At 39.1% G+C, this 26,885-nt stretch overlaps 2 protein-coding genes across 2 annotated transcripts in view; both read right to left on the reverse strand.

The window, feature by feature from the left end:
- Nucleotides 1–8,744: 8,744 nt before the first annotated feature.
- Nucleotides 8,745–16,512, reverse strand: asb12a (ankyrin repeat and SOCS box-containing 12a). Its single transcript, XM_048544011.2, has 2 exons — nt 15,443–16,512; nt 8,745–9,776 (listed from the first exon to the last, which is right to left on the reverse strand). Exons 1-2 carry the CDS (start codon nt 16,257–16,259, stop codon nt 9,640–9,642), a joined length of 954 nt encoding a protein of 317 aa, XP_048399968.2. The 5' UTR covers nt 16,260–16,512; the 3' UTR covers nt 8,745–9,639.
- A 5,778-nt stretch (nt 16,513–22,290) lies between these two features.
- Nucleotides 22,291–26,885, reverse strand: part of mtmr8 (myotubularin related protein 8) — a 60,209-nt gene continuing 55,614 nt past the window's right edge. Inside the window, exon 15 of the mRNA XM_059651411.1 lies at nt 22,291–22,620. The gene's annotated coding sequence lies outside the window, so the exon portion shown is untranslated. The remainder of the gene's footprint in view (nt 22,621–26,885) is intronic.

The following is a 26,885-nucleotide window of genomic DNA, read 5'->3' on the forward strand; positions in this document are numbered from 1 at the left end:
TATGACTGCTCTTCCTGATAAATTAAATGACCTATCTGTGGCATATAGGGTAAAATTTCAAAGTTTGTTGATGGGACAAATCTTGGAAGTATTGTCAACGACCAGGAGAATCATGTAAAATGTCAAAGGGATGTATGCAGGTCGGTGGAATGGGCAGATGAAATTTAATGCAGAGAAGTATGAACTGATTCATTTGGTAGGAAGAATGTGGAAAGTCATTGTAAAACAAGGGAACAATTTAAAAGAGCTGCAGGATCAGAGGCAGTGAGTGTATGTGTGCATGAATTGAAAGTGGTAGGACAGCAGTTTAAAAAAAGCACACACTTGCTTCAGAGATAGTAGGAACTGCCAACTCTGGACAATCTGAGATAACAAGGTGTAGAGCTGGATGAATACAGCAGGCCAAGCAGTGTCAGAGGAACAGGAAAGCTGACATTTCGGGTCTGGACCCTTCTTTGGAAACTTCTTCAGAAACGTCTTCGAGAAGAGTCCGAAGACCCCTCACTTTTCTGAAGAAGGGTCCAGACCCGAAACGTCAGCCTCCCTGTTCCTCTGATGCTGCCTGGCCTGCTGTGTTCATCCAGCTTTACACCTTGTTATCACACACTTGCTTCAGCTGCTTCATGATTAAATTATAAAGGAGCTTGGTTAGATCATACCTGGAGTATTATGTCCATTCTCATCTCCTTAACTCAGGAATGATACTGTTGCACAGAGCAAGTGCAACAAAGGTTGGCTGGACTTGTTCCTGAAATGGCAGAACTGTACTATAGACTGGGCAACTGGGCCGGTATTCTCGAGAGTTTTGATAAATGAGAGACGATCTCATTGAAACTTACAATATTCTTAAGATAGATGGTGAGCCTAGAACCATGGGGCACATTTAAAAGAAGAGAATGTCATGGGAATTTTAGAGGGCAAGGGAGATTGGAGACCACCAGAGTCACAGAACTAAAGGCAAAGGGAGTGTAAATGGCTGAGAAAGGATGTTGTATCCAGCATTGGGGGGGGAAGGGAAATAAATTTATACTTTATTGGAATAATTGCAGGTGCCATATCTCCAGTTCTTTACTTACATAAGCATGCCTACTGTTTATGATCATGCATTTCGAATTGTTAAACCCTGAAGTCAGCATGACATCAACCTTTGAAGTATAAAAAAATTTTTGATGTGCTTGAATTACATTCTCCCCAAGGTTGGTCATCAGCTTCCCAACCAGGTGCCCCCATTCCCCGTGTCAGAAGTGTAATTCCCAAAACTAAATGTAATATCCAAAGTATATGAACGATCAACTATAGATTTGTAACAGTATTTTCGTAGGTGTGGTGTATCAGCAGCAGCTGATAGGTAGCATATGTATGTTGGATTGCAATTGAAGGAAGGGCACTGATGAATCTTCCACCAACTGCTCTCATGTGAGTTAGAGAGAAATTGCTTGGATAGATTTAGCTGGAATGAATATATGTTTATGTTTCCCTGTGTGTTTTAACCACAAGTGTTCCTGATGTGACATGCACCAACTCACATTCCTTCCAGTTTAGTAATCACGTACTGTCAGTAAGCTGAAGGGATTCACTTTGAAAGTGCTTTTCGTGTAAAGATAAAACTAGATTTTTAAAACTTGGTGCCAGGGCTTAAATATCAAAGTCCTCTTACTAGTAAAAAGAAGTTGTTTGAGATATTATTTCCTTTCCAAGAAGGACAGCTGACACCAAAACGTAGGACTCGTTTAATAAAAATCTAGATGCTGAGGGGAAAATTTGACTTGACATTTTGGAAGGACAAGGTTAGAAGGATCAAGCAATCTTTTTCACCTGATTATATTCATATAATTCAATTTCTTCACATCTTTCCTTTTGTATTAACTTAAGAAATTGGAGCAGGAATGAGCCATTTATCCCTTCAAACCTGCTCCACCATTCAATAATATTGTGACTTATCTTATGCCTCAGCTCTACCTTGCCACACATTTCCTTAATTTCCTTGAAAGCCCAGTGTCTTACATTATGTACAGCTGCTGGACAGCAGACATCCCTTTATTACCATGACTAAGTGTTCCTTCTTCATGTGTGAGCTACAGTGTATTCAGAATTTTGTTATCCTGCTCTAATCAATGTTTTTATTTCAATTATTTGAGAGTACATAAAATGTAGCCATTCATTTAAAATTAGATTCCTCCAGAAAAATATTTGCTATAGTATATCTTGCTGTCAGTCGCCTCAAAGCTAACCACACTGATGGGCTAATGTTAGTAATCCAGCTGATTGATTATTTGGTGGAAGTTTAATATATCTGTATTCCATTCACTGTGTATATTAAACCACAGTTCAAACTTTTATGGTTTAGATTTACAGTTATGAAATGAGACTCAACAATTTAACATACCTGACTTGCATAATCTCATTGAAACCAAGTATTTTCATTGAAATTATCTTTTTAATGAAATGATAAATGCTACCACAGTGGCAATGTCAAAGGACTCTTAGTGGTATTGTAACCTCTGAAGAAAATAACAGCTTTGAAAACTTTGATTTTGTCATCATCTTCTAAAGTGATGATTCTGTTGCATTGCTCTACAGAGGAAAGCAGTGTTCAGCCCAAGTGTCTGTTCCTCATGAATAAACATAGACAGTAAGTGCAAACAGTAAATTTTTAATTCACTTGTGAAATTGTAGGCATTACTGGCTGGCCAGCATGTATTGCCCATCCCTAGCTGCCCTTAAGAAAGAGGTAGTGAGCTGCGTTCTTGAACTTTACAGATGGAGAGTGTAAAAATAAAATCCAGTACCAGGTCCAATGCTTAAACAAGGGGGACTACAATAGAATGAGGGAGGACTTGGCTAAAGTAGATTGGATACAAAGGCTTTGTGGGACAGTTGACAAGCAGTGGAGGACTTTCAAAGCAATTTTTCAAAGTGCTCAGCAAAAGTATATTCCAGTGAAAAGGAAGGACTGTAAGAAAAAGGGTAATTTGTCATGGGTGTCTAAGGAAATAGGGGACACTATCAAATTGAAAGGGAAGGCTTCCAAAGTGTCCAAAAACAGCATGAAACTAGAAGATTGGGAAAACTTTAAAGGTCAACAGAAAGCCACAAAAAGAGCTATAAAAAAAATAGAAAATGAGAAAAAACTAGCACAGAATATAAAGACAGATAGCAAAAGTTTCTATAAATATATAAAACGGAAAAAAAATGGCTAAAGTAAACATTGGCCCTTCAGAGGATGAGAAGGGGAATTTAGTTATGGGATATGATGAAATGGCCGAGGCATTGAACAGGTATTTTGTTATCGGTCTTCACAGTGGAGGACACTAATAACATGCCAGTAATTGACAAAGAGACGAAGATAGATGAGGACCTGGAAACAATAATTATTACGGAAGAGGTAGTGTTGGGCAAGCTAATGGAGCTAAGGATTGATAAGTCTCCTGGCCTTGATGGAATGCATCCCAGGAGACTAAAAGAGATGGCGGGAGGAATAGCAGATGCACTGGTGATAATTTTCCAAAATTTGCGTGTCTCTGGGGCAGTCCCAGCAGATTGGAAAACAGCAAATGTGATGCCACTGTTTAAAAAGGGAGGTAGACAAAAGATGGAGAATTATAGACCGGTTAGCCTAACCAATGTAGTGGGGAAGATGCTGAGTCTGTTATCAAGGAAGAAATAGCAAGGCATCTCGATAGAAATTGTCCCGTTGGGCAGACACAGCAGGGGTACATGAAGCGCAGGTCATGCTTGACAAATCTTTTGGAATTCTATGAAGACATTACGAGCCCAGTGGACAATGGGGTCCCAGTGGATGTGGTGTACCTAGATTTCCAAAAGGCCTGCGACAAGGTGCCGCACAAGAGGCTGCTGCATAAGGTAAGGATGCATGGCGTTAGGGGTAATGTATTAGCATGGATAGAGAATTGGTTGACTAACAGGACGTGAAGAGTGGGGATAACTAAGTGATCACACAAACAATTGATCAGTTCTCAGGAAGGGTCACCGGATCCGAAACGTTAACTCTGTTCCTTCATAGATGCTGCCAGACCTGATGAGCTTTTCCAGCAACATTCTTTTTGTTCTTGATTTACAGCATCCGCAGTTCTTTCAGTTTTGATCAGATCTAATCTCTGCAGTCCTGCCACATTCAGTTGTGAATAGTAATTAGTCATTTCAGCTTCAAAACACCTTTGCAGAACATCCTCAAGGTAGTGTCCCAGGCCCGAACATGGTCAGCTGCTTATCAATAATATTCCCTCCATAATGAGGGAAAAAGTAAAGAATGTTCTCTGATGATTATGTGATGTCCAAATGGTTCCGACATTGTGAAGATATCATAGAACATAGAACAATACAGCACAGAACAGGCCCTTCAGCCATTGATATTGTGCCAACCTGTGAACTAATCTAAGCCCATCCTCCTACACTATCCCATCGTCATCCTCATGCTTAGCCAAGAACTGTTTAAATGCCCCTAATGTGGCTGAATTAACTACATTGGCAGGCAGGGCATTCCATGCCCTTACCACTCTCTCAGTAAAGAACCTGCCTCTGACATCTGTCTTAAATCTATCGCCCCTCAATTTGCAGCCATGTCCCCTCATACAAGCCGACATCATCATCCTAGGAAATAGACTCTCACTGTCCACCCTACCTAATCCTCTGATTGTCGTGTATGTCTCTATTAAATCCCCTCTTAGCCTTCTTCTCTCCAATGAGAACAGACCCAAGACCCTCAGCCTTTCTTCATAAGACCTTCACTCCAGACCAGTCAACATCCTGGTAAATCTCCTCTGCACCTTTTCCAATGCTTCCACATCCTTCCTGTAATGTGGCAACCAGAACAGTATGCAATATCCATGTTCAAGTGCAGCGAGGAGGACAATATTTAAGTTTGGGCTGAAAAGGGGAAAGCAACATTCACGCCACACAAATGTCAAGCAATGACCGTCTCCATCAAAAGACAATCTATCATCCCTTTTATGTTCAATAGTATTATGATCAATGTACTCCCACAAAGAAAATCCTGAGGGTTACCCTTTACCAGAAATAGCCGTAATAAATATTGTGGCTGCAAGAGAGATCATGCACTTACTTCCTGACTCCCAAAGCCTGTCCACCAGGAGCAAGACACAAGTCAAGAGTGTGATGGAATACTCTCTACTTGCCCAGATGGATGTATCTCCAACAACATTAAAAAAACTTGATACCATGCAGGTCAAAACAGACCCCTTGTTTGGCACCATATCCACAAATATTCACTTCCCTTCCCACCTTGGTTTCATATGTCAAAGATGCATTGGCAAAAATTCGCCTAGGGTCCTTATCAGCTTCTTCTATGCCCATGACCACCACTGTCTAGAAGGAGAAGGGAAGCAGTTACATGGGAGCACCGCCACCTCCAAGTTCTCTCACTCACCATTCTGACTTGGAAATATATCACCAACCCTTCAGTGTCAGTGTGGCAAAATTATGAAACTCCCTCTCTAACATCTTTATGGGTATACCAAATGAACTGCAGCATTCAAGATAGCAATTCATGACAATCCACTCAAGAGCATCTAGGGATGGGTAATGAATGCTGGTCTAACCTGTGACACCCATGAATGAATAAAAACTCCAAAGTGAACATGGGAAAATGGTGCAAAACCATGTATAATCGATGCTTCAGCCACTTCATAACAATGGCATATGACGGTGTCTTCAGGACTTGCCATATTTTTAAGAAGAGGAACCAAACAGAAACAATATTTCCCAAAAGAACTGAGGCAAAATCAAGGATGATGGCCATGGCCACTCTTACAAATTTATAATGTGTTCAGTGGCCTTGTGGCAGTTTGCATGGCTGCTCTCTATACCCAGAAATGGCAATCTTTGACAAACATCTTCAACATACTAAGCATACCTGATCACTTTGCAGAGGTGGAATGCACCAATAAACATTATTAAGAGTATTAGAGAAAGAGTGATCAGAAACACATCCAAAAGGCAGGTTTTGAAAATCTTTTAGAGTAACAAGTGAGTTCAAAGTGAGAGGAGGAAAGTTTAAGGGAGATATGCATGGAAAGTTCTTTACACCGAGGGTGGTGGGTGCCTGGAACGTGTTGCCAACGGAGGTGGTAGACGCAGACACGTTGCATCTTTTAAGATATATTTGGACAGGTACATGGATGGGCAGGGAGCAAATGGACACAGACCCTTAGAAAATAGATGACAGGTTAGACAGAGGATCTCGATTGGCGCAGGCTTGGAGGGCCGAAGGGCCTGTTCCTGTGCTGTAATTTTCTTTGCTCTTTGTTCTTTGTTCTAACCGAAAAATTAATGCAGTTAGATTTATTAAGGGAGTTTTCACTATAGTTGAGACGATTGGAAGCCATGTCACTGAGTGACAGTGATCATGAATGGGTAGGTTGGAGGCTGAAGCTCCTTAGCATTTGAAGGTTATTAGTTCAGATTAGGATGTGAATTTTGAGTCAAATTCTAGAAGGAAAGAAGCAAATAAGAATTGATAATATGGGGTTGATACAATATGGTTTTGAGAACAGAATATAATGCACCAAAGAATGTGGGTTTCAGAGATTTCCACGTTAGATTTTGGTGCAGTAACTAATTAGAATGCATTACAAAATGTAATGATTCCGTTCTCTATGTGCCTGTTCCTGTTCCTCCCCCGCCTCACTCTGACTATCCATATTTAAGTCTGTTTAGGCATCGCCTTTACCCAATGGTCCTAGTGCAACTTTGACACTCTCCCTCTCCATGTCAACTTAAATTCATTCCTATTTCTCAGCCAATCTCTCTCCCACTCAGTGTCAGATCTCTTTCCTCTCTCGAGCAAGCTATTACCTTGTCAGTTAATATTGTTCTGAGGCACTCTCAAATAAAAACGACACTTGAAAATAATTTTCTTGTCAAAACATGCCTTGGGAAAACGCTTTAATCTTTATGTCTTAGCTTGCTTAGAAATTATTTGGTAAAACAATCTCAACAAAATGTCCTACTTCCTACAGACAAAGGAGGTGATTAAGCTATATGCCTGGGGCTTGACGAGTAAAGCGTGGGGATGAGCAATTAATCAAATGGGTTAGGTGGGAACGTGAAGAAGGCCAAAGCATGTAGGGTTGATTGGGAGGACAAGCAGAAATAAACATTAGTTTTTGGGGTTAGGACTGAAAGGCTGAGTCTGTGACTCATTCTGTGAAGTGATACCTGTGCTGCATTCTACCTGCACCCAAATTGTAAATGTGCAACCAAAATAGGAAATGGCTGTCACCACACCCAGGGGATGGAGTGTTTTTCTCCTTTAAGGAAGGAGCCTCCACTTTTTGTCCAATGTGTGACTCTTTAAAGGGTACTAGCTTAAAACAGTCATCCACACATTATTGATGATAGATATCTGTTAATCTGTTATCAAGTCATTTGTATATGGATTTCATGCATTGATGTACTGTCTCAACTAAAAATCCTGGCCACAATCAATCTTAACCAACAAAAAGCAAAATATTGTGAATGCTGGATATCTGAAATAACCCAAACTGCTGGAGAAATACAACACGTCTGGCAGCATCTGTGGAGAGAGAAACAGAGTTATGTTTTGAGTCCATGACTCTTCTTCAGAAATGATCTAGCAATCTTAACCACATCATTAACAGTGTGGTTTGACATTTTGGAATGGCTCCACTCTGTAACAAAACATTGGACATAACCTTTTGAAAAGGTGGCCACAGAAATAAATTGAGAAGACATCAGCTGAAAGATGTAAGTATCTATCTGTTTCCATTCTTTTTCATCTAGGTAAACCTGGTTTAAGACAGTTCTTTACATAAATTGCTTACTTGCTCTGACATATCCCTCAAATGTTGATAGTTGTGAGGAAGATTCACTTGCCGTTTGGTAGGTTGTTGTAATAAATCCTGAAAATGTGTTTTGTTGAATGATTATCTGGCTGAAGTGGAGTCAGTTAACTCCATTGGTTGGATGGTTAGTTTGCAATGCATAAAAACAGTCTGGGTTCATTTCCCACACAGGTGCATGTTAACATTGGAGGACTTTCTCTTCCAACCTCTCTACTTGCTGAAGTCACGATAACCGTTAGGTTAAACCACCACTAGTTATCTCTGTCCCTGTTGAGACTTAAACCCTCTGGTCCAGTAGGACTATGGCAACTTTACATTTATTATCAAGCTAAAATATTAACCTTATTTACCATTCACTGACACTGCCAGACCTGCTGATTATTTCTATATTTTGTTTAAATTTCAGATTTCTTGCATCAGTAGTACTGGGTGTGAGTTTGCTCGCTGAGCTGAAAGGTTAGTTTTCAGACGTTTCGTCACCATTCTAGGTAACATCATCAGTGAGCCTCCGACGAAGCACTGGTGTTATGTCCCGCTTTCTATTTATCTGGTTAGGTTTCCTTGGGTTGGTGATGTCATTCCCTGTTCTTTTTCTCAGGGGATGGTAGATTGGCGCTAATTCAATGTGTTTGTTGATGGAGTTCCAGTTGGAATGACATGCTTCTAGGAATTCTTGTGCATGTCTCTGTTTGGCTTGTCCTAGGATGGATGTGTTAGTAGTACTGTAGTCCTAGTAGTACTGTATTTCACTTTTGTATTAATGTTTATACTTTTTCCTTAGTTCAGTACTGATATCCCTCTTTTTAAAAATTCTAAATGCAGTAAGAATGCTGTTTTGTTAGTAGGTGTGAATGATAATAAATCATCTACAGAAGGAGCAATTGTAATAATTAAGTCCGTTTATTTGCATAAGATACAGTCATTCAATATCTGAAGTGGATCCTGTATTTTGTGGAATACTTAGGAACAACATACCATTTCTTGCTAGCAATTGAAAAAAGGTGAAAACATAAATTTCATAACAATTTGTGGGTGTTATACTTTCTATTTTACCTACTGCACAAACTGTAAATATATTAAGGGAGGAGAAGTACTCCATTTTTTTCAGTGGAAGTCTCTTTATTCTCTTACCGTTCTCAGCCCTTTTATTTTCTTCCCACCTCATTCACCAACTACTGAATGGCATTGAGGTATCTAAAATAAATCTGAATTTTTCATGTGTAAACCTAAACAAAAAGGGCCCATTCATTAAATAGTTAAGCTAGGGCCCATAAAAATGTCATCAGGTACCTCAACTGTGGTAGGCATCACAATTCGGCCCTTTTTAGGTACCCACACATCGGCACTATGTATTAAATAAACAGACAATTACTTTACATCACATATCCTTTCTGATCTATAACTGCCTGAATATCTTAGAATTTACTCTGTTGTAAAATGTGTCATGTCTATCAAAATTTTCCTTTAAATTATTCATGGAAGTATTTGTATAGTGTTGTGTACTATCTTCGAGTTAAATTAAGAAATTCTGCCAGCCAGAATACACCTAAATTTCCCTTTTCCATACCACACAGCTGAAGCTTGTGAATTCCCTATGACTTAATAGATTGGACAATTCCAATCTGTAATAATAGTTAGTTTCATGACCATTGAAGTAAAATGCCCCACCTCAGTCGATATTTGTTGCAGATGAAAATCACAATTTTAAAATTACACATTGTAAAGAAAGGTTTTTGGCTAAATTGATCTGAACTCTACTGAACGCAAACCATATATGTATGTAAAGACTCAACAGTCAACTCAGATGGTGCTTCACATAGTTTTTTAGAATTGGTGGTATGTCTAGCTGGTCAATGGAATGCAGTCCACTTGCTTCTTTGAGGTATTTGCGGATGGTTATCCTGGACAGTGACTTCAAGCACCTCGGCTGAGCTGGAATCAAAGATATGTTAGGTCAAATTTTTAGAGCAAAAGTATCAATAGCAATTGTGACAACTTTTTCTCAGTATTCAAACCCAGTTGTTGAATGTGAAGGTTTGATGGTATTTTAGTCTCCTGCACCAAGGTTAGGATCTGACATGATCTGAACTCGCTATTTCCAGGTTCTGTCCATGAGCACTGACTGTTACTCTAACCTCAGGGTGGGTATCAAGAGAGGAGTGTCTCATAGCGTGGTGTCCAGTATTTAAGTTTCAGTGTAATTACAGCTTTACGTGACTAAAGAATAACTAAGAGCATTGAATTGCCCCATTTCCACCAACCTCTGAAGCAGACAGTTCCAGCATCATGCAATCTATGAAAAGAAAATAATTCTGTTATAGTGGTCTTTAAAGGGTGATCTCTAATTTTAAACCAGCATCCCTAGTTCTAAGAGAAAAAGGTGTAGAGCTGGATGAACACAGCAGCCAGGTAGCATCAGAGGAGCGGGAAAGCTGACGTTTCGCGTCTGCACCCTTCTTTGGAAAATTCTTCGAAAAGGGTCTTCGGACCCTTCATTTTTCTGAAGAAGGGTCCAGACCTGAAACGTCAGCTTTCCCGCTCTCTGATGCTGCCTGACCTGCTGTGTTCATCCAGCTATACACCTTGTTATCTCAGACTCTAGCATCGGCAGCTCCGGCTGTCTCCCTAGTTCTAAACCACCCACAAAAAGAAACACGGTTTCCATGTGAACCTTGTCAAGACCATTCAGAATCTTATATACTTCAATCAAGTCGCTTCACACATGTAGTGATGGGAATCAGCTACACCTTTTCGACTAAGAGATCCGTGATTAGGGTTGTTTAACCTGGGTCAATCAGGAAAGCCCTGGTTCACTAATATAACCAGGAGATGTAAAATTTCCTCAATTCAGAGGACTGACATTGAGCTGGCTGGCCACTGCCAGTATACTGTAAACAAATAAACAAAGGTGGTGACAGCATGCAGACTCTGTGTAATTATCTCAACTCTCTTCTAAACTCCAGTGCAAAAAGGCCCAGCCTGTTCAACCTATTCTCATAAGACAACCTGCTCAAACCTCTCTGAGCCAGCTTTACATATTTACATGAGTCCTTATATAAGGAGACCAAAACTGCACACTGTATTCAAAATGCTGTCACCAATGCTCTGGATAACAGGAGCACAACATTTTGACCCTTCGTTCAATTCTTCATTGAACAAAACATAGTACTCCAATAGCTTTCTTGCTGTATCTGCTTACTAACTTGTTATGACTCATGCCTAGCTCTCCCCACACCCTAGAGTTTTTCACCCATTCTCCCTTTAAATAATATTCTGCCTTTTTATCCTTCCTGCCAAAGTGAACAACTTCGTATTTTCCCCTAATATGCAAATGCCAGACCTTTGCCCATTTGCTCAACTATTCACATCCATTTTTTTGCTTTTGTTTGATTTATTACCATCATGTGTACCAAGATACAGTAAAAAGAGTTGTTTTGCATGCCTTACAGGCAGATTGTAGCATACAAAGTGCATCAGATATCAGAACAGAGTATAGACTATAATGTTATAGCCGCAGAGAAGTTACAGTAGGATATCAGCATTAACATTTGAGAAGCATATTCAAAAGTATGATAACAGCAGGGAAGAAGCTGTTCTTGAATCTGTTTGTACATATATTCAAACTCTATATCTTCTGCCTGATGAAAGAGAGTGGAAAAGACTATAACCAGGGTGGGAGGAGTCTTTGATTATGCTGGTTTCTTTCTCGAGGAGTCAGCATATGTGAGGCTAGTTTGTGTGATGGACTGGACTATGTTGATGACGCTTCGTAGTTTCTTGCGGTCTTGGGAAAAGCAGTTGCCATCCCAAGCTGTGATGCATCCAGATAGGATGCTTTGTGTGGTGCACCTATAAAAATTAGTAAGATTCTTTGTGGACATACCAAATTTCCTTTCAAAAATGTAGTCATGTGTATCCGCATGGGTACCAGCTATGTCTGTTAATTTATAGGTTGTGTGGAACATTCCCTTTTCCATCCCGCATCAGACCCTATCCCAGCTCTTTCTCCAGTACATCAAAACGTCTATGCTGTTGCTTTCTGCAGTTACCTTGATTACACTTTATCGTACCCTGCATCAATTCAGTTCCATTCATCCAGTTTCTCTGGCTGAGTCATATCTAATCTGATGATGCTGTCTTCTAATGGGCTGCTTTCAATATGACTTCTTTTTGCTTCAACCAAGGATTTCCCCCATTGTGGTTGACAAGCCTCTCCATTATGTCTGACATATCTTCCATATTTCTGCCCTCACCCATTCACTTCCTGGACAGAACAACAATAGTGTTCCCTTGCCCTCACTTTCTATCCCACTAGTCTCTGTACTCAAAAGATCATATTCCATCATTTCTGCCAAATCCAGTGGGATGCCACTACCAAACTCAGCTCCCCCTCCCCTCCTGTGTCAGTGTTCTGTGGGGTCTATTCCCTCTGGGACACCCTTTTCTGTTCCTCCATCAGTCCTAACACCTCCTAATTCCCACATAGCACCCTTCCATCTAATCGCAAAAGGCGTAATACTCGGTCATTCACTTCTGCCCCCCTCAATGTCCAGAGCCCCAAACACACCTTCCAGGTAAAGCTGCCTTCTTTCAATCTAGTTTACTTCATTTGTTGTTCACAATGAGGTGGTCTTTACAATGGCAAGACCAACACAGACTGGGCATCAGTTCTGCAACGCACCACCTTCTGTCCATAGGTTTGACCCTGACCTCCCAATTGCTAGCCATGTAAGTTCTGTCCTGGGATTGTTGCAATGTTCCAATGAAGCACAATGCAAACTCAAAGAACAATACCTCATTTTCTGCCTATGCGCATTACAGCCTTGAGATTCTTAGAAACTGACTGCATGTTGTCTGTTCTCCATTTTTCTTACATTCTCTTCCTGTCCTCCTACGCCCCCCCCAACCCCCACTTCCCCCAATAACATCATTTTTGTGTCTTTCTTTTCCTTTACACTTCGTAGAAAGAACCAATTCTCTCCCTTTCACACCTTAATTCACACCCATTTTACATCTCCATTTCCTTCCTTTACTATTGATAACACCTTTGTCTTTTGCACCAAGCTTCTATGCCATCTGTCCCCTTGGCCCTCTATCTTTATCAAAAGTATAAAAAAAGGCCTATTTTGCAACAGTGTCATGGACTTGTACAGCACGGAAACAGACAGTTCAGTTCAACTCATCCACACTGACCAGATATCCTACATTGATCTGGTCCCATTCGCCAGCATTTGGCCCATATCGCTCTAAACCCTTCCTATTCATCAGGTGCCTTCTAAATGCTGTAATTGTACCATCCTTCACCACTTCCCCTGGCATTTCATTTCATACATGCTCCACCCTCTGCATGAAAATGTTGCCCCTTAGGTCCCTTTTATGTCTTAGCCCTGTCATCTTAAACCTATGCCCTTTAGTTTTGGAATCCTCTACCCTGGTAAAAAGACCTTGCCTATTTATCTTATCTATGCCCCTCATGATTTTATAATACTCTCTAAAATCAACCCTCAGCCTCTGATGCTCCAGGGAAAATAGCCCCGGCCTATTCAGCTTTGCCCTTTAGCTCAAACCTTCTAGCTCCAGCAACCGTTTCAAGTTTAACAGCATCTTTCCTATAACAGGGAGACCCGAATTGAATGCAGTATTCCAAAAGTGGTCTAACAAATGTCCTTTACCAACGCAACATGACATCCCAACTTCTGTACTCAATGTACTGTACGATACAGGCAAGTGTACCAAAGGCCTTCCTCACTACCCTGTCTATCAGTGATTCACTTTCAAGGAACTATGAACCTGCACCCCAAGGTCTCTTTGTTTGACAACAGTCCCCAGGATCCTACTATTAAGTGTATAAGTCCTGCCCTGGTTTGCCTTACCAAATGCACCACCTCACATCTATCTAAATTAAACTCCTTGAGCCCCACTGATCAATGTCCAGTTGAACTCCGAGATAACCTTCTTCACTGTCCATTATATCACCAATTGTGGTGTCATCTGCAAACTTACTAACGATTCCTGCTATATTCACATCCAAATCATTTAAATAACTGACAAAAAGCAATGGACCCAGCACCCATCCTTGCGGCACATCACTGGTCACAGGCCTTCAGTCTGAAAAACAAGTCTCCACCACCATCCTCTGTCTCCGATCTTCAGGCCAATTTTGCATTCAAATGGCTATATCTCCCTGGATTTACCTTGATAACCAATCTACCATGCAGAACCTTGTTGAGCACCTTAATAAAGTGCATATAGACAATATCCACTGCTCTGCCTTCATCATTCTTCTTTGTCACGCCTTTAAAAACCTCAATCATGTTAGTGAGACGTGATTTCTCACGCACAAAGCCATGTTGACTATCTCTAAACAGCCCTTGCCTTTCCAAATACATGCAAACCGTGTCCCTCAGGATTCCCTCCACAGGTTACCTACTGCTGATGTCAAGCTCACTGGTCTGTAGTTCCCTGGCTTTTCCTTACCACCTTTCTTAAATAATGGCATCACATTAGCCACCCTCCAGTCTTCCAGCACCACACCTGTTGCTGTCAATGATACAAATATTTCAGAAAGGAGCTCAGAGATCACTTCCCTAGCTTCCCACAAAGCTCTGGGATGTATCTGATCAGGTCCCAGAGATTTATCTACATTTATGCATTTTAAGACATCCAGCACCTCCTCCTCTATAATGTGGACACTTTTCAACAATATATATTTCTCCACGTTCTCTAGCTTCTATATCCTTCTCCACAGTAAATACTAACATGAAATACTTGCTTAGTATCTCACCAGTCTGTTCTGATGAAGAGTCATACTGGACTTGAAATGTTAACTATTTCTCTCCACAGATATTGCCAAACTAACTGAGTTTATCCAGTATTCTCTGTTTGATGTCATCCACAACTTTAATTATCAGGCTTTCATACCCTTTGTCTAAGTCATTGATATAAAATTTAAAATATTAAGGCCCCATCGCATATACCTGTGGACCTCCATTTGTCAAATGCTGCCAATCAGATAAGGATTCATTTATGCTTATTTTCTGTTTTCCCTCAGACAGCCAATCTTCTACCTTCCATCTTCAGTTCAGAAGAATAATATTGGACTCAAAATGCTAACTCTGTTTCTCCCTCCACAGATGCTGCCAGACATATTAAGCTCCTTCAGCATTTTCTCTTTTAATTTCAGCTATCCAGCAGTACTCTGCTTTTATTCAATGTTGAATCCATGCTAATATATTACCATGCACCATGGGGAAATCTTATAGGAATTCTTAATCCTTAATACATACAGAGCTACTCTGCAGATATGCAATAATGTGCAAAATTTCAATTATAATTTTGGTTTTAATTAATTACCACCGTCATCTCTACAATAGTTAAATTCCTGTTAGCAACAAATGAGAGTGATTCTTCCTGTTGTTTTTGTTGAAATAGTTTTTTGTTTGAAAGTGAGAAGATGGATTTTTCACTTTTATACTAGCTTGCCATTTTATAAAAAAAAACATAAATATTTGTTAGTTACTGTTCAATGAATGCACCAGATCTGCTACTTAACTGTATGACTTTTTAATATAAAAAGGACAATTAAATTGTATGCTTACCTCTGGCTCTATCCACAAGTTTAAGCACTTCACTTTGCTTTATACTTTTATTTGCAGACAGATCCGGCAAATAAGGGTTTGCTCCAAAGTCTATGAGCAGCTGAACGTACTCAGTTCCACAGCCATATTTAAAACACATCTCCAGAGCTGTCTTTGGTGATTTAATTCTAGACAGTAGTTTTTCCTCAGTGCAGTTAAAATCTGGATTGGCTCCATAGAGAAGAAGAAGACGAAAGCAGTCAAAGTGTCCATAAACCAAAGAAAGGTAGAGAGGACCACTGGTAGCACAGGGATTGTAGGCCCAATTCGGCATCTTGGAGCGAACATTGACTTCTGCTCCATGATCCAACAGTTCCTTTAAAATCTCCACATCCCCTTCTCTGGCAGCAATCAAAAGAGGTGAGCTGTTGTTATACATACTACCATTAGGATTAGCTCCAGCCCTTAGCAAGGCTTGGACACAATCTAAATGCTTACCACTGACAGCGGTGAATAAAGGTGTTTGAGCTTTCACATCTAAACCATCCACCTCAGCACCATGGGCTAGGAGGACCTCCAGGCATTTCAGGTGACCCCGGGTAGCTGCTAGACGTAGAGGGGTTACTGGAACACCCCACCCACTTCGGCTATTGATAAATCTCCTGTACTTTTCCTGGGATAAAAGTTCAGCTAGTAGTTTGTCATCATTGTTGGAAATTGCTTGGTTTAACTGACTTCTTTCTCCATTATCATCTTCATCCGTTGGCTGGAACATGGAAAATATCTTCGTAATATCCACAAGGCTCATTTTGGCAGGCCACATAATATCCAGTTCCATGTTAATGAAAGATGACCCTCTCAATTGCAGTCACAACCCGACATAATTCACTCCAGTCACTCGTTAAAGTTTGCTGATTTTTAGTATAGTTAATAATGCAAAAAAGCAGGAATGAAGTTAGGCAACAGAATATTCTACTGCCTCTCCACTGATTTAGTCACGTGTAGGATTCTCAGATCTACTTTAGTAACCAAATAATCAAAGCCTTAAGTTGATCCAAACAACTTCTTCCGTCTAGTCATCTATCCAAATATCACAGCAAGTGTGTCTGTGCAGAGAAACCGAGGATAGGCTAAATTTAGCCCTGATGTCCTTCCTTACTTGGTCAGCCCTACCAGTGAGGGTAAATATAGATAGGTAACAATGTGTGGCTGTGACTGTTTGAGAAAAAGCAGTGGAGGGCATTTAAGAGACTGAAGTGTAAAAAGACAAATTTGTCAAATTGCAAATAGATGACATTAAAATAAAATTTGTAACATCAAAATGGATGTGGAAACATTGTCATTAACTCTAAGTAAAATAAATTGACCACATCTGAGTACTCATAAAAAGAAGTTTGTGAGGCTTATTTACTGTTATAGTCCTAAGCAGTATAATTACAGAGTTAGTTCCCAATCTAACTCAGGAATGCAGCAGTGTGAAAGCTTCTTGGAAAGTGTACTTGCACTGCTTCTGTTTCGTTCATTTCCCTGGCAACAGTCCAAGAATATGCCAGTCTGTTTGCTATTGCGGTGTTACGTTTGATCCTGAGATCGGTTCTGGCTTCCTGTTTTTAATATCAGTAATATCTTTGCCTTTCTTTACTGAAATCATTATCCTTCATTATCACAAGGCCTGACTATTCCAGTGCACTTCTGGCCAGACTTCGTATTCTACCCTGTGTAAACTTGATGGAACCCATTCTCAGATGCTGCTGCCTTAACCCTCAGGTAGTTCCACTCCACTGACATTCATCACTGATATTCATTAGCTCTTTATGAATGTCATGCTACATCTTGGCATAAATTTGTCATGAACATTGTGAGGTCATCCAATCCCACAACCCTTGTTCACCCTTCCTCCAGTTCTGTGCTCTTCTCCATTTCCAATTATACCTCCTTATGATAGGAGGCAGTACCTTCAGTTTCCTGGACCCAAGGTCTAGACTACCCTCCCTGCACTTATCCATCTCACATTCCTCCTTTTAAATAATCCTCTCCATTCTACCTCTGAAGAAGCTTTTGATTGAATAACACAAGGGGATGTTATGTCAGGCAATGTCATACTTTGTTTTATAACATCCCCAGTAAGTGCCTTGGGACATTTCTTTATCTTACAAGGCGCTACGTAAATATAACTTGTTGCTGTTCAACTTATGACATTTTACTAAGTCTTCCAGTCTCTAGATCATTGAAGACTGAACTTATAATGAATAGTATGCATTGGGATGCTGTGGAAGTACTGTTGAAGGGACTTGCAAGGGAATTGCCCAAGAAGCTTAACAGTGTAATGGGTCAGTCCCTACTGCCCAGGAAACTGCTTGAAATTTTCCATCTCTAAGCTTACACAGAGACTTGGGGACAAATATGTGCAATTTATCTTGATATAAGTTAATGAAATGTTAGACAGATAAAAACCTAGACTAACACCTGAATAATTCCATAATTGACATTCCCTCAAATCATTTATCTGAAGTACTTGGCTACCTCCGTACGACAGCACTTACAACGATTCCCCTGCCATGTAACTAACCCCCAACTACCCGATTACGCTTGAACCATCCAAAAACCCAACTCGAGTAAGCACTCCTCAACTTGACCCAACTAGGCCCGAGAACCCAAATACCCACCTCACAACTCACAGAAAATGGTCTTGCTCTATCAATAAACAGGCAATCTGTGAAAAAAAAATAACCCTGCATCTTGTGGTTTATTCCCCTTTGTGCTTTCAGGTTTCCTTCTTCCTACAATAGTCAACTTAGTTGATGTGTCAAGATACTGCCATGTCCCATTTTATAGTGCAACGCGGTATTGCAAAATGCTAAAAAAAAGTGTCAATTTACAAAGATCGTAAGTTGACAATGGTGTCTGCATTTAGATTCAGTTGTGTTTTCTCAGGTTTGTACTAATAAATAATGAAGTAGGTTGGCAAAAAACTACTTCGTCATTTAAAGCAAAATACTGTGGATGTTGGAAATCTGACATAAAGAGAGAAAATGCTGGAGAAACCCAGGCAGGTCTAGCAGCATCTGTGGGAGAGAAAAACAGTTTATGTTTTAAGTCCAATAACACTTCCAGCATTCTCTGTTTTTGTTTTAAAACTCTTCTCATGTTGGCATCTATATGTTTAGCAAAGTTGCTCGAGTTAAAGAATTTCTTTCTCATCCACTTCCAAGTTTGGGTCATAGATGTAATTGCATTGATTTATTCTGATCACCCTATTCCTTTTATTTTAGCATTATTTTGTTTTCTAGGGGGACATTCTTTGCTTCAGAATCCCATACACTAAATCCTTCACAACTTGATTGCTGAATATCAGTATCTTTAGTGGAGTCATTTTTGTTCAATATGATATATGGCCTTAACGGCAGCAAACAGCCTTCAAAAACTGTCACTGTGGAAATCCTGATGTACGAACCTGGTCCGACACCAGTAAAATATGATAATTTATGGAGCCGTTATGGCCAAATCAGCTCTTCTGTTTGGAGGCAGTGCCCAGTGATTAATAACTCCAGCAATACTACGCCCTAGCTACCACATTCATCATTTTTATAGGATCCTTGTATGGAATACTTCAATTCATGGATTGTGTTCATACAACTTCCTCCTGTGCTTTCTATACAGAAGAAAATGTACGTGCTTCTTCCAAAAACAACAATGAGTGGCACCCTGCCTGTGAGATAATTTCAAAGCTGCCAGCTGTCTCATTGTGTGGAAAAGAAAACATGCAGTGCCTGTGGACTCTCAACAGTAAGGTCTAGATGAGTGATGGGAATGTTTGTTTAAGTTGTTCAGGCTTAGACAGTAAATGCCATTACATTTTGCAATTTCAGAACGATGAGCTACTTTTAATTTTATCTTTTTATAATCAGTCCACAGCTGCCTTTCACATATCTGAGCTGGTGTAGACCACAATTTGAACAACATGCAAAACAACCAAAAATGCACTGAATCAAGATTTGCATTCTTTGCTGCGGCAGAGAACTCTTTACATGTACTTATTCTTTAGTAAAATTAGATTCTTGGGCCAGAAATTTAATACTTTGAAAGGGTTGGAAATATTTCCTTTTACTGTTTAAAAATTAAAACCAGCCTAAGGAACGCTTCAACATCAAGTTACCTTACATCAGGAACACATCTGAACTGACCACAAGACTCCGACGACCACTGGGCATCAGAGTAACACACAAACCCACATCAACCCTACAACAATGTTCACTCAAACCAAAAGACCCACGACGAACAGGACCAATGTCATATACAAGATTCTCTGCAGAGACTGTGACAAACATTACACTGGACAAACAAGAAGGAAATTAACAAGGGTACACGAACATCAATTAGCTGCAAAAAGACATGACCAATGCTCACTCATCTCTATCCACATGGATAAGGAGAACCACCCATTTGACTGGGACAACACCAAGATCCTGGGACATGCAAAGCAGAGACAAGCACAGGAATTCTTAGAAGCCTGGTACTCCACAAAGGAAACCATCAACAAACACATAGAGCTCGACACCCATATACACTCCATTGTGAAGGGAAACCGGAAGTGAAGTAATCCAGCTCAACGGACTCCAGAGTTCAAATAACAGGCGCTTCATCGGAGGCTGCACTGATGATGTTACCCAGTAGGGTAATGAAACGTCTGTGGAGAAACAACAAACCAGCCTAGCGAGCCAACCAACCACAAAAGAAACAATTACGGGACATTGATTTAAAGTGATATGTAAACAAAGCCGGGGTGATGCGAGATAAAGGTCTTTTTCATAAAGTTACTGATCAGGAAATGGAATGCATTGCCTGGAAATGTGGTGGAGATAGGTTCAATTGAGGCAGTCAAGAAGGCATTAGTTTTTTTTCTGGGTCATAATAGTATGCTGGGTTATGGGGTAAAGATAGGAGACTGGCACGAGATTACAGAGCCAGAGCAGGCATGGTGGGCTGAATGGCTTCCTTCCATACTATAATTATTAATGGTTCTGGAAGAGCAAGTTCAGAAAGAAAAGTTTAAAAAAAACGATAAGCTAGAAGTTTTGGTTTGTGTTGGAACTAATGACATGGAAAAGTTAGATGTGATTGGCAGATACAATTTTGGAAGTGTTAAATGATGTCTCTTGGAACATGGACATTGACTGAAATTGGATACAAGACTCTAGATCATACTAACTAGCAATTTAGAAGTATATCATAATTCCCTTTTTAGGAAGTGTAACATTTTAATTTATGAAGGAATTTTTATGGGAAAACGAGAGAGAGATTATTTCCCAATTGCAAAATCAGAGAGCGGTTACTGGGAAAAGGTGTTACAATATAGAACATTTTGCCATTAAAAATAGAGGCAGGATTTTCTGATTGCAGGGTAAACTTCTGAAACAGAGGAAGGCAAACGGTTTGGTGAGAACAAGCTGTAAAATTGCAGATTATTCTGAAGTGAAGGCATAAAAAGCCAAAAGCTATCCCTGTGTATTCTAAATTTCTACAATTCTACCTACATATCTTTTAGCAACAGCACAATCATTCCTCGCAAAAAAAGTGGTCTCAGATCCAGATATTCCAGGGTTGCAAAAAGAGAGTAAATCTTGGAAGACAAAACTTAGCTGATCCTGTTTAGTGGATATTAATGATTAAAATGCAGAAGGTTGGATTTATTCACTTAAATATTATAACTCCTTTGTAAAAGCTAATATGTTAGTCATTTTGTCAGTGCGTTGAGCTATCTTGAGACATATATTTACCAAGGTGTGAACATCACTTAGGTAATCATGATGTTTGAAAAGGTTTCGTCAGGTGTTGTGGTTCAAGCATTTCCACGAATCAAAATTGTGCCTTTGTTTTGGCGTGAAACTGCCCAGTCAAAGATTAGTGTTCAAGATTTCTAATTTTTTTTAAAATTTAGCCACCGGTTAAATTGATGTATCTGATAAGATATTCATGGAATGATACAGTACAGATCACCAGTCATACCACCATGTCTGTGTCAGCACTTTGGAAGAGCTATCCAGTTGGCTCCAATCCATACTTGTTCCCCATAGCCCTTTTCCCCATCAAAAATGTATCAAATTTTCTTTTGAATTGTTTTAATTAAATCTGCTTCAAATACTTTCTGTATTCCATATCACAAAACCTTGCTGTGTACATAGTTTTCTCTTCATGGTATCTCTGACTCTTTTGGAAATTATCTTAAACTTGTATTCTTGATTACCAACCCATCTGTCATTGGAAGTTTTCTTTTACTGTCAAAACCTTTTGATTTTGAACACCTATTCGATTTTCTCCCAGCTTTAAAAAAAGCAACACCAGTTTCTCCAGTTAATTCACATAACCGGACTTCTTCATTCCAGTACCATTCTAGTAACTCTGTCTAGCCCATACTAGCCTTCCAAGAATATAATAACCAGAACTGAACACAGTACTCAAAATAAAGATTAACCAGGGGTTAATGAAAGCTTAGTATAACTTGTTTTTGTGCTCTATTCCACTGTAAATAAAGGTCAGAAATCTAGCATGGCTTTTTATAAAGCTTCCTCCACTTGGTTTCAAGCTGACATTAATAATGATCAAAAAGGCACAATAGGATAGCTGGCATACATAGAAATGTCACAACCTTCAGAGAAAGCTGGGGAAATAAAAAGAAGGACAGGAAAGCTTTCCGTCATTTGTCATGGACACAATGGGCTAAATGACCTCCTAAACTGTGAATTTCTAGTTCAAAAATGTTTAGTTTTTCCACCACAATTTAAAATGAGTTACAATCCAGAGAAGAAATAGTTAACCATAAATAATTCTACATAGAAAAGATAGGCTGTATATTTTTATTATTTACAAAAAAAAGAACATTTTACTGTTTAAAAATGCAAGTACAGGAATAATAAAGACAAACATGACAGTACAAAATATTCAATGGCTTGGTTCACAAAACATTCTTTAAAAGTAGTGCACACTGCATAACTTATTCCCTTTTAGGGCAATCAAATAAACGTTTGTTTTGCAATTAGTCAATTTATGTAACATTTCACAGATTTTCTCTGAATTAATCAGTTGGTAAAGGCTTCGGACCAAGTCAGATGATCTCAACTGGAAATATATATGTCACTTCAGCACCTTTGAATAAAGGAAAACAGGATTCCCTTTTCTGAACCTTAAGACAGTACTCTCAACTGGAATACAAGCATAAAAATTGAGTTTGCGATAGAATTTGGCCTCAAAAATGAAGAAAAATACATTATATATCTTGCAGAAATTAGTTTTAAACACAAAACAGGAGAGTACAGAATCATCTTTCCTGAAAATGGTGCTTGTGTTCTAATAAAATACAGGAATTTAGTCATTCAATAGTACTAAGGATTGAATATAGTAAAGGTGTGGTTATTGTTTTAATGATTGAAGTATCTGGTCATCACGTGGCTAGAGAATCAAGTTTATATTCCGATGAATGCACTCAAAATTGGAATCAGGGTTCATTGTACACAAACTGAGGGCTTATATTAGTTTCTAGCTCCTTCACAAAATTAATCTTGGCCCATATGTCATGTTTTTCTGGTGAGAGTGCTCATGACAGCATGGTGAATAATCATCAGATTTGCAAATTTAACAGCTGTCACTGGTTTTAATGTGGAGGGGCAGGGAAAAGGCAGTTGAGCAGGGTGATGGAGAGAACAAAAGGATAATAACTTTGAAAACAGAACTATAGGTTGAAGTTAACATCAGAAAGCACTTCTTTATGCAATAGGGTAGTGAAAATTTGGAACTCTGCTCCAGGAATGGTTGAGACTGATTCAATTGTAAATGTCAAAAATAAGGTCAATTAAGTTTGAAGAAGGTTCTGAAGAAGGGTGCCAAAACATTGAGATAATGGGAACTGCAGGTGCTGGAGAATCTGAGATAACAAAGTGTGGAGCTGGATGAACACAGCAGGCCAAGCAGCATCTGAGGAGCACAAAAGCTGACGTTTCGGGCCTAGACCCTTCATCAGAAATCTGCTTCCTCTTCACAGATACTGTCAGACCCATGGACATTTTCTAGCAATTTCTGTTTTTGTTTGATTTCCAGCATCTGAAGTTCTTTGTTTTTTTTAATGTTTTAAATCAGTTTTGTTAGCTATTGAGGATTGTGGAACAAAGTCAATTGGATGGTGTTAAGTACAGATCAGCCACTAGCAAACTAAATCCTAAAACTGGTTTTAAGGGACTAAATGGCTCAACTTTGCTTCTATGTCCCAATTTGCTTTAGTGAGCTGGGAAGGGGGACAGGCAAGAGGAGTTAGGAAAGTTGAGAAATTAAGGTGTTCACAAATGTCCAGATCCAAGACTTACTGAATAATGAAGTAAAAGGGTGCACATTCTGACATATTCAAAAAGTAGAATCTCAAATATTTTAGAAATTTATTTGTACTCTACATTGCATGGCAAATCTGGTTATGATTTCTTTACTGTAATATTATCCCCTCAAATAACAAATCAAGTAACACATTGAATCAGTTACATAAATCTCCAAAAGATTGAGAATTTCTTTGACTTACCACCTTTATAAATGTGACAAGAGACGTCCAAAACAAAATTGAATCTTATTAATTCTGGTGAAAAGGAAATTCCTGATATAGTCTAGTTTTCTAAGTGAGCTAAAAGACTACTGCTTAGGTAATGTTGACTTCTAAAACAATACTGCTCAATTCATTTGTAGACTCGTTTGAAAATACAACTTAGTGATATTCTTTTAACAAAGTTGAAATACTGTTGATGCTTAACATCACAAATATAAATAAAGTGCTGGAAATACTCAGCAGCTTAGGTGAAGAGAGAAATAGGTGCAATGTTTAGGTTGGTGAATATTCATTAGAAATAGAAAATGTTACGGACATGGCAGGTTTTAGCAAGTCGAAAGGCAGGAGAAAGGAAGGTGAAATGAAATTTGGAAAGAACGAAGATAAGTAGAACTGACTAAATGTTAGAGGTGATTTTGTTGATGAGTATTGGCATTTTTTTTTAAAAATGTGTAGTCACACACACATCTGACAACTGAAAAAGACTGATTTATGTGAACCTACACAGGAACCTCTTAGCAGCTGTACGACAGCACACTTTAGAAGGAAATTTGATAATGATGCAAGGCTAATAGGCGATTATCAGGGCAAGTAAAGAGCCAAAAAAAAATATAGGTTTAAAGATGGAAACAGCAAACAAATCATAGCTAACTAGAGGGGAGAAAAAAAATGATGTAATTGCAGGTTAGTGACCTTTCATCAGTGGCTTAAAAGTAGTTAATGATCAGTCCCATATATCATACAAGGAACACCCAAATGATTACCAACACTTATGAAAAGTTTCTTTACTCATCCCAAATTTTACTAACACTCTCTAAATGCTGATTATGGAGAAGTTGATCATGTTACATCAAGTATCCACATGGGGCATGGGGGTCCTGGAGATGTGGATGTTCGTACAAGGGCCCTGGCCAAGAATGTGGCGCAGATGCAAACAGGGAACAAGTCAACATTCTGAAGAGCTGAAAATTAATTTAGATGGGGGTACAATGAGCTAAGACAGAAACTAATCACTCAAGGTACCACCATATCAATTTCCACAATTGGGATTAATACTATTATTCAGAGACAGAGTTATTGATATTCACATTACACCTATCATCATGAAGGGTCAGGAACTATCTACATAATAATATACATTCATGAGTAGTCTAAAATTTCCTATCCTCCATCCTAAATGGCCCACTTATCATCAGAAAACAGTAAACTGACAAATTGAACTCACAACGTCAATTGTTTCTCTCTGCAGGTGCTACCAGACCCATGGAGTTTCTCCAGGACTTTGTTTTCACTTCAGATCTCCAGCATTTGCAGTGTTTTTTTTGGCACTTTAACCTCAGCGGTCTCTCCAACAATCAATCAAGAAAATTTATCTAACAGGTAACACTTAGCCATAAAGATTCAAAAGTTGTAGATATGATTCAGAATCTGTACTGCTAGCTAGCATTTGCGCATACCTATGGGGCAGCAAGACCGTAAAACAGAATCAGCGCGCTTTCTTGCCTGCAATTTTAAAGCAGTGCTCAAACTGATACATTCATAGATAGAGGGCAGAGTAAGAGCCTGCATGTCATATTTTACATTTGAACTAGAATATCAATTCCTCATCACCACCAATTGATCTCTGCAGAGAGTACACCTGTATAGTGATAATAAGAGGATTCCATCCAGTTTGGTAATAATGCAATGGACTGCCAAAGCTCACTGCCTTACTTGTATGGAGATCAAAAATTTCAGCAGATATTGAAACATCAAGGTCTTGGCAAAAGTCCACCTGCAAAGCTGTCTTCAGGAGGGTAGAAATTGTCAAAAAGAAAGAATCACAGCTGGGGTTAGTGCAGTTCGTGAGAAATTGAAAAAATTCAGTTTAAGGAAAACGATTTTCTTCAATAGAAAAATTGATCCATTAATATTCAACACAGTCTATTCTATTTACTAATTTGGGCAGTGAAATAACGCTGTACAAATATCATTATCATCCTGGCTTAGATGAGGAGACGGAAGAAAAAAGTAACTTGTGGCTCCTCTGCTGATTACTATCACTTGATTCCAACAGGAAATACAAGTGTAAACAGTGACATATGTCAACTATCATATCTACAATTACCACCAGATTCTCATATAATGGGAATTCGGATAAGACAACAAAGTACATCCAATGCTTCTTGAAATAAACACTGCCACAAATCAACAACATAGAAGGATAAGGACATAAAATTGACAAGACTCAAATGCACAGGCAACAACGTTTATCTCAGCACATCCCCAATGGCTTTCTATGCAGTTAACTCCAAACTAAATTTTGTTCAGTCAGTCATAAACATTTATCAGGCAGAAAAAAAAATACTTTTCTAAAAAAAAGAAAAAAATTCCCGGAAAAACTACCACCGAGTACCACCAAGGTTATTAAACATATCTTTCGAAGTTTGAAGCTGAGAAGATATAGAAACCGATTTTTTTAAAATGTCTGTACATACATGCAAAATATATTGAAATTAACAAGTTCAGTTTGTGCTGGATATATCTGTGTTCTCTTCAAATTCCCTTTGCAGTGCAAAGCCCATTTGTTGTTCCACTATTTAAAATGCAATGCATCCAACAAATCTTTATGGGGCTGCTACCAGGGTGCAGCCTCTTTGTCTCTTAAGAATTGAGTAGTGGAGTGCTATGTAGTCATGGACACGTAGCCTGGAAGAAATGCTGATCACAATCATAGAAGCAGGAGTATTTTCACTATTGGAAAAAGCTTAGAAAAATAGAATTTTGAGCTGATATTCAACACCTATTGATTCTGATATTACAACATGGGACAGTGGTGAAATCTAAGAGAATTCTGTTTGCTTGCTTAATAATTACTCAACTTATGAGCAGCAACAGGAAGCC

Source organism: Stegostoma tigrinum, chromosome 15 (assembly GCF_030684315.1).
Source record: "Stegostoma tigrinum isolate sSteTig4 chromosome 15, sSteTig4.hap1, whole genome shotgun sequence".
NCBI classification, from domain to species: Eukaryota; Metazoa; Chordata; class Chondrichthyes; order Orectolobiformes; family Stegostomatidae; genus Stegostoma; species Stegostoma tigrinum.

Bases quoted from the DNA above. Each gene is read 5' to 3' on its own strand.
- asb12a (XM_048544011.2), bottom strand. From the start codon at position 16,259: ATGGAACTGGATATTATGTGGCCTGCCAAAATGAGCCTTGTGGATATT. The intron at 9,777-15,442 runs GTAAGCATACAA...CTTTGATTCCAG, and splicing joins ACTTGTGGATAGAGCCAGAG to CTCAGCCGAGGTGCTTGAAG.